Below are 8,091 nucleotides of genomic sequence, written 5' to 3'. Positions count from 1 at the left end.
AAAATGTGAAGTTCTCAAGAACTTGTTTGTAGCATTTGATGGCTCAGAGTTTTTCATTGTTGAATTCACTGTCAGCTTCAAAAATTTTACCATGTTTTAAGTATCTGAATGATATGTATCGAAAACAGAAAGAGACATGAACCATCGAACTAAATACCTTGATTGAAAAAAGAGTAGGGACAGCCGGACAGGTACTAAAACAAAGGAAGGGCATATTGTTCTATGAATAGACCCTTTTTGGGGTATTTGGTATTCAATTATCGATATCAATTTTGTACTAGCCAATCAAACACCAACAACGCTTAACACAAACAATGACAGGAGCTAACAACCATCATTTAACTTATTTACCAAAGAATCTTGAAAAGATCATTGAAAAGCTTTGGTGTGATAAATATTCTGAATTAAGGGAAAAGAGAGCTGATACAAATGAAAAAGATAGGTGCACGGAGTAGGTAAGATTAATCAATTTATGTACCATATTGATACTGATATGCATTTTACTATACCAACTTAATTTCTTGGTATACAAACATGTTAGAATGTCACTTTTCTTGTTTATTATGATGACCTTTCTCTCTTTTACAATTTTATTTCTTTAGGAAAAGACTTTTTCTTTTTTAAATGGATTTTCTTTAGGAAAAGACAAAGTCTTACAGATATTAAAAAAAATCTAGAAGATATGGATGTAACATGGCCTGAGGTCACTTTCTCATCATGTCACTTCATTTTAGATAATGGGTCTTCAGTTTAGAGGGTAGTTGGTATTAATCTGTGAAACAAGATCACGAGCAAAGAGCACCAACATCTTCGTATGTTAACCGTAATGATGATCTCTACATTATTATCGTATACATATATGACATGATGTATCGATACTCTTAATAATTTTTCTGGTGTTAGCATCTATCATTTCTCACATCCTCAATTGGACTTATTTGATTTGTATCATCGTCTTCTGTCCAAAACTCCAAATGGATTATCATTTGATGACAGTATCATGTTGAAATTACACAAGGTTAACAAGTACTCGCTAGAAATTAGAATAGGCTAGCAAGAACTTCCAAGATAGTGGCCGGGCTACGACTTGGAAATTATCACACACCCAGAGACAAGTTAGTCCCTTGGACACGAAAAACAAAATAGTTTAATATTTTTTGAAATAATTACTGAGAGAAAAAATAATTACTGAGAGAAAAAATATGGGAAGTATGAATGGTATATGGCATCAGGTTTTGGATCTTGTGAAGCTTTAATTTTGGGGGGAAAAGTTCAGTGCATATCTAATATATGTGTGTATTTTTGTATGATATGTCAAGAAAAGGAAGAGAAAGAAAATCATAAAAAGATTTATAGGTAGCTGGTCCATTATGGAATACCAGAAGCAGCAGTGACTTTTGTGTACTATATATGTATGCATGTATATTGTATAGCCCAGAATGGTAGGATTTTGAAGACCCTTCCCTCCCTCCTCTTGAGTATTGCGTATTCTCTTTTTAAAAGGGAACAAAAGCCAAGAGATGCAATGAACCTTTAGATTTATAAGATCTGTGAATACTGAGAGATAGTGGTAGAAACCTAGAGAAGTTGAGAGCGGTGGCTAACATGGCTGGTGTGTCTCAGTTGCAGAAGCAGTTTGTTGACTACAAAGCCTCACTCTTTCAAGAGGTCAGTGAAAATTATACACACATATATGTTAAATATACAAAAGTTCTTGTGTGTGTTTGTTTTGGGTTATTTGGTTTAGATGATGATGAGTATTTGTTATTTTGTATGAAGGGGGTTCTGGATGAACAGTTTGACCAACTTCAGGGACTACAAGATGAGAGCAACCCAAATTTTGTGGTTGAAGTGGTGTCTCTCTTCTTTCAAGATTCTGAGAGGCTTCTCAATGACCTGACCAAGACTCTGTAAGAATCAAAGCTTAAATTCTGATCATGGATTCTACCATCAAGGCCATTTGATTATGTCTTTGTTTCTTTTTGGTGCAGAAACCAGCAGGGTGTTGACTTCAAAAAGGTCGGTGCCAATGTTCATCAGTTGAAGGGTAGCAGCTCCAGGTACTTGGCTTGTTTTCTATTTCTTTCTTTCTTTTTTCTTTTTTCTTTTTTTTACCGCTTTAAAAATCAAATCTATAAAAAACGTCTCATGCTTCTAAAATGAATAATTCATATTAGCAAGTATCTGAAATTTGTTTTAGTTTGGAGGGTTTATCACACAGATATGTCATATCAGCAAACCTTTCATACTTTGAGATGGTTTCCTAAAAAAAGTTGAAGATTCTCTAATTTTGCAAATATCTTATCTCAGCTCCGTTAATAAAGTGAAAAAAAAAAACTTTCTATAACTTTCTTGCATTAAATTTGATGAGGAAATGTGTTCTTGGAATGTATTACAGCATTGGTGCTCAGAGGGTTCAGAGAGTCTGCATTGCATTTCGTAACTACGGTGAGGAGCACAACATTGAAGGGTGAGTGATATTGGTCTCTCACCACTATATTTTTGTGAAAGTTTTCCTATTCAAAACAGTAATACATTGTTAAAATTATTGGTGCAGGTGCCTAAAATCTCTTCAGCTAGTGAAGCATGAATATGGCATTGTGAAAAATAAACTTGAAACTCTTTTCAAGGTAAGTATTAGAAGAAGTTGTTTCATAATTGACAAGCCTTAGCCTCGATCTACTCTAGCTCTTGATCCCAAAGCCTTGCTTAATCTTCTACTTTTTCAAATATTAGCTGGAGCAACAGATTTTGGCTGCCGGCGGCATTGTACCAAGGTAATGAAGAATCAGATGATCCAGTGAAGTTGTCATAGCAACAAGATCACAAAGTATGTAGCTAGATTGCAGAGAGGCTTGGTTTAATGTACTTTTGTCTTTTCTTTCTCTCCTATTTGGTTTGCGCATCCAAGTTTCTTGGGGGGCTCAAAGAACCTAGTTCATTATGGCTAAGAATGTGAATGAATCTTTCTACCTCTTTAATTTCTGATAATATGGATGATATTTCCTATATGCAAATAGGCATAGAATGACATATAGCAATTAAGTTACAGTTTTCCTCTATAAACTATTCAAGTCTAGGCATTAGTAAACATTGCTTCTTCATGAAGGGCTTCTGAGTGTATTGACAGGAAGCATTTGCATTTTAAACAGAAATTTATGTGCTTTTAATGAAAGCACTTCCGGTGGAAGTGCTACTGAACAAATGCACTTCCATAGAAGTACCGCCAGACGGCCCCAAGTATAGATTTTATGGAAGCTGTTAAGCATTCATGATTCTCAGTCCTCCAACCAATTAATACATAGTAATTCATGTTAATTAGTTGGCAGAGAAGCAATGCACTTGGGAAAAAAAAAAAAAAAAAGAACTTCTAGACTTCTGGTGTGGTTGTGAAAATTTATGTTATAGCTAGGTTTTATCATTATGAAATGAACGTGCTCCATACATTGTTAAAATCATTTGACCTATTCTCCCCAAACTTCAAGATTTGAAATTTTTATATAGGACTGAATATTCCAACATTTGGCTGAATTAGTTTCGAGTCCATGTGAACAATATGCAGGTCACTCATGCATTGAGGACTAGCCAGTTCTCATATTGATGTAGGACGAGAATGGACCCAGTTTAGCCGAAAAACCCGAAAAGTCCAAAACCAAATTTTCTTGGATATTGCAGCAGCTAGTAACCTCATTATGCGTGAATTACCTATTTTCCAATCACTCTTCTTAATTTCACGCCACTTCTTTATTTTTCTAATTTTCCGGTACATCACATATTTAGCCAAATAAAATTTAAAGCCCACCAACTAGGGCTTGTATTTGTTATATTAATTAATCAGCATGCTGTGAGTCGTAGAATTAGTTTAAATGGACATTAATAATTCTATATTAAGTCAGCCTGAATCCCATGTTCTGTATCACACATCCATTCAATGTATGAACATATGTATGAGGTCCAGTACGTTACAGATCCAGTATTTTATTGTGGCGTCGGATATTTATATTTACATTATACAATTTATACATGCATGCTGTAATTAATTAATCCTGCTAAATCCCAAAGGATCTTCTAGGTATGATCAGTTATGCTTCTGTTTGTGATTTTCCTTGCCTCGTGTTTATAATATAATAAAGAGACCATATCACTTGAGCTAACCAATTCGATTCATGTCTGGAGGCCTAACAAGGAATCTCCAAACAAATGGATAAAAATGAGAGTAATAAATTAAGTTCGAATCCTCCATCCCCCGATATTGTTTTATAAAATAGTTGTTGCTCAGCTATGACATAATTACATTAGCAAATTGTTCATAAAATGCATTTTGATTTACACTACATAGTACCTTCACCATTTTTGCTTGTTTTTGGTCATCAATAAGCATCTGCCCGATTACTGATTCGTCTCCCTCAGCCACAACCTTGAGGGGAATAAACTTAAAGGTCTGGTTCAATTGAGAATGATTTCCATTTCCAGCCAAGGTCACAGCACCAAGTATTTCTCCTAAAAATGTGTCCTGTAAATAGAAATACGGAAAAAAGGAAAAAAGAAAAAAGAAAGTTGGTTCTTGCATAAAGTTAAAGGATCAGAATTAATTAGGACAAGTGAATTGAATATTACCATGTGATGGTAGCTATGATGATTTTGTTTTAGTTGCCATAGCCTAGAAATTAGATTTTGGGCAAATGCAGCTTGAGGAGTCCTATGACTATTTGTTAGCTGCTGTTGCAATGTATTGAGAATGTTCTGGAAAGAACTGACTTGCTTTTGGGTTTTCCATGGAATCATTGTAATGTTCAGTTTGGAATCGAAAACTGCTTTTGCAGCCAAAGGGTCAAGAAACATGTTAAAGTCTGCATATTCATTTGAAGCAACAGTGAAAACATTCCCTCTTGCATTATCATTTTCATCCACAATGTGTCCCCCAACGATAAATACTTCCTGCAAGAAAATCCAATATCACTCATTTGGTTTTAAATTTAGGACAATCACTTAATGAAACATTAAGTTCCCACATTACCCGGACCACTGAGTCTGTGTTGTTCTCAGAAAGAATGATTTCGGCTAAATTTGTCAACGGTCCATTGGTCAACAAAGTAATCTTGGATCCTGGATGCAGTGATTTTACGATGGACTTCCAAACATCTAGTGCAGTCGGTTGTCCAAATCCAGGGCTTCCTCTAATTTCTGGTTTGTATCTGAATTGAAACATATGCATAAAATGTAACAATGTAACATGTCACAGTGAACAGATGTGTACTGGTTTAAGAAGTTGACAATAGGTGTGCTACCTTCTAGGACTACGAGGCAAGTCACGAGCAAATCCATAGAGTGTATCAGAGTCCAAGAAGCCACCGCTGCCGTGAGGAATGGACTTAGAGTAGCTGCAGTCTCCGAGCGAAGTGAAAGTCACAGATGAATAAGATTGTCCAACTGCAAATACATTTCCAAGACCAACTTGAATATCATCACGCTCCATCATATGCAGTATGTCATATAGAATTTCTATGGTTGCAGCAGTTGCCCACCCATTTGGAGTAACTAGTATTCCCTGGAGGTTGATCAGTTCTGCAGGTAAATTTAGCAGATATAGAAGGGCTAGAAAATCCCCGGCACTCATATCCATGTCAAAAACTACAGGTTTACCCATCGAGTTTTTCTTTTCAAAATCTGCTTTTTGCTTTTGGACTACTCTTTCATACTCATCAGGCTGAAACTGTGCTGCTCTAGTGTTACTAAGTCGTGCGGTTTGCTTATTCGGTCGATTTATAACCTGCATTCGGAAATAATTGAAGTTATCCCAAGGAAAAAACACAAATCACTTCTGTATGTTAGTCATATAAATAATTCTGAAGCAGCTCACTTCCAAGAAACTTTTATAGAACTTTTTCGTAAGCATCTTCTCGTCAATGTCACAATTTGGTTTAGCTTCTGTTGCAACAAGAACAGAAACGGCTTCCGGACCAGTTGCCTTCTGTGTGTAACCATCCTGCATGTTAGCATTGCCCAAAATCTAGTTAGTACTGGATACATATCTTCAGGCCTATACTACAGTCATCAAGAAATTATTAATTTACAAGTGTATAACATTTATGCACATATATAGTGGAAAAGTTCTACGATATGTTAACAAATGGTACGTATACGATTACCACTTTTAGGACTTAATTACTCAAACGAGAACATGCTTTACCTTATATATTATGCTAATATACCTGACATTTTCCTTTACCCCCCTTGACAAGGCAAAATGGGTCTTGCAAACCTAGCTGAACATGACCACTATGCACTCCATTCTTCTGTAAATTGAACTTTGGGATCAAACCCCCACTGATGAGGGGATTTGAGCCATCTGAGATTCCATAAGGTGTATTTGAAGTAACCACTGAGATGTTCATATATTCCATTTCCGCAAACTCATTTTCTCCTCCATGATCTTGATCAGATCTCTCTAAGTTACGCATTTGAGACAGCGCAACACCAACCATAAAAGAATCCCAGAAGCAATATTCCTCATGAAACTGATTGTTAGGCCATGTATCACGAACCATTTTCAAGGTCTGGAAGCTATATTGTGCCTCAAATGTATCTTGTTTCTGTTCAAATGCAGCAAAGAAATTCTTGTTTACAGGAATCGTCCTTGTCGCATCTAAAGGAATGAGTGTGATTGGAACGCCAGAATGCAATACCTGTTTGTTTAATCACCAAACGACCATTACCAACGTACACTAAAGATTAATATCAACGATCAGTAATTAAATTGACATACATTACATACCGTGTATGCAGCAAAAGGATCTCCAAAGAAATTGAACTCTGCATATGGATTGGAGTCTGGGGGGAACAAATTACCGATGCCAGGTTCAATAGCACCTCCCATGACATATATATGCTCAATATTTTTCTTAAGGTGAGGATTAGTCATAAGAAAAATTGCTAAATTTGTATGTGTGCCTAGAACAAACACAATGATGGAACCTGCAGACACCGCATCTTTCATCACTTGTTGAGCTGTAGCTTGTTCTACAGGTACATATTTTCTCCCACCCTGTGTTATTTCATTCATATATAAGCTGCATACATACAATAGTGCTACAACCAAAACATAAGTTCCCTGTAACTACACTAGTGATAGACCAGTTCCGTCCCTCTTAGTCCTACTAATAATGTATTGATACATAAATGTACTAAAGACTTTCCCGAACTATTGGTACCTGAGGAAGCAAGGCCTTGCGTATGCCATAGTTTGTATTTGTGTATAGACGACCATATTTCCCCGGTGGAATTGCTTGTCTGTATCTGCAACCACCGGCTGTTGACGCGCCCTGCAAGTAATCAAAACGCAACTCTTTTGGTACATATGCTAGCATCTGTTGATACAAAATGTGAAGTCACACAGACCTGGTCAATAATAGGGTGATAACCCCCAACATTTGGAAGGAAGGTACCATTAGGCAAGATGCCACCTTCACCTCCCACACCAACAGCAATGTTGTCTCGATCCATCACGAAAAGGATGTCATATATGTAATTCACAGCGTGCCCGGCATCGCTCCATCCATTTGAGTTAATAGTGATCGCCTGCAGTTGCACCAACTTCAGTTATACTAACCATCAAAATAAACTGGAAAAAAAAAGAAGAAGAAGATTAACCTGTAAATCGAATTCCGTCCTGTTTTGCTTCAAGAGATAAAGAAGAGCAAGAACATCATCTGTATCGACGTCTGTGTCTACAAGAATGCGGTGAGGCTGAGCTGCTTCGACATGATCATGGACATGGTATAGCTTTGGAGTTAGCACAATTAGAACTCCAAATAGTGTAGCACTTAGCATCCAAAGGACTCTAATTCCTAGCACTCTACTATATGTTATATCCAAAATTTAGCTAGAGAAAAACTTAAATCTTTTGTATCTTACGTGTGTTTGGATGAAGGGAAAGAAGATGAAATTTAAATGAAAATGAAGAGGTTCATTTTTGGTGTTCTATATTTGAAAAGTATGAATTTCTTTGTGGAAAGAAATGAAGAAATTGATTGTTTGAATATTCCATAAGAATGTGTCATTTTGAATTTTCTTGCAAAAGTTTCCTTCTAT

At 36.3% G+C, this 8,091-nt stretch overlaps 2 protein-coding genes across 2 annotated transcripts; one reads left to right on the top strand and one right to left on the bottom strand.

The window, feature by feature from the left end:
* Positions 1-1,284: 1,284 nt before the first annotated feature.
* On the top strand, positions 1,285-3,011 carry LOC133723692 (histidine-containing phosphotransfer protein 1-like). The gene is made up of 6 exons (XM_062150567.1): positions 1,285-1,668; positions 1,780-1,910; positions 1,992-2,060; positions 2,399-2,470; positions 2,558-2,630; positions 2,737-3,011. Exons 1-6 carry the CDS (start codon positions 1,606-1,608, stop codon positions 2,779-2,781), a joined length of 453 nt encoding a protein of 150 aa, XP_062006551.1. The 5' UTR covers positions 1,285-1,605; the 3' UTR covers positions 2,782-3,011.
* On the bottom strand, positions 2,920-7,998 carry LOC133723691 (nucleoside hydrolase 3-like). The gene is made up of 10 exons (XM_062150566.1): positions 7,651-7,998; positions 7,399-7,578; positions 7,212-7,322; positions 6,776-7,045; positions 6,213-6,686; positions 5,861-5,986; positions 5,289-5,770; positions 5,018-5,195; positions 4,618-4,938; positions 2,920-4,513 (listed from the first exon to the last, which is right to left on the bottom strand). The coding sequence occupies exons 1-10, from the start codon at positions 7,828-7,830 to the stop codon at positions 4,280-4,282; spliced, it is 2,556 nt and encodes an 851-aa protein (XP_062006550.1). The 5' UTR covers positions 7,831-7,998; the 3' UTR covers positions 2,920-4,279.
* Between the last annotated feature and the right edge of the window lie 93 nt (positions 7,999-8,091).

The sequence above is a fragment of the Rosa rugosa genome, chromosome 7 (assembly GCF_958449725.1).
Source record: "Rosa rugosa chromosome 7, drRosRugo1.1, whole genome shotgun sequence".
NCBI classification, from domain to species: Eukaryota; Viridiplantae; Streptophyta; class Magnoliopsida; order Rosales; family Rosaceae; genus Rosa; species Rosa rugosa.
This window is presented reverse-complemented; position numbering and strand designations above follow the sequence as displayed.

Coding starts and splice junctions, on each gene's coding strand:
- LOC133723692 (XM_062150567.1), top strand. CDS start 1,606: ATGGCTGGTGTGTCTCAGTTGCAGAAGCAGTTTGTTGACTACAAAGCC. Junction 1,669..1,779: donor AAGCCTCACTCTTTCAAGAG/GTCAGTGAAAAT, acceptor TTTTGTATGAAG/GGGGTTCTGGATGAACAGTT. Junction 2,061..2,398: donor TTGAAGGGTAGCAGCTCCAG/GTACTTGGCTTG, acceptor AATGTATTACAG/CATTGGTGCTCAGAGGGTTC.
- LOC133723691 (XM_062150566.1), bottom strand. CDS start 7,830: ATGCTAAGTGCTACACTATTTGGAGTTCTAATTGTGCTAACTCCAAAG. Junction 6,687..6,775: donor ATCCTTTTGCTGCATACACG/GTATGTAATGTA, acceptor TTAAACAAACAG/GTATTGCATTCTGGCGTTCC. Junction 4,939..5,017: donor ACACAGACTCAGTGGTCCGG/GTAATGTGGGAA, acceptor ATTTTCTTGCAG/GAAGTATTTATCGTTGGGGG.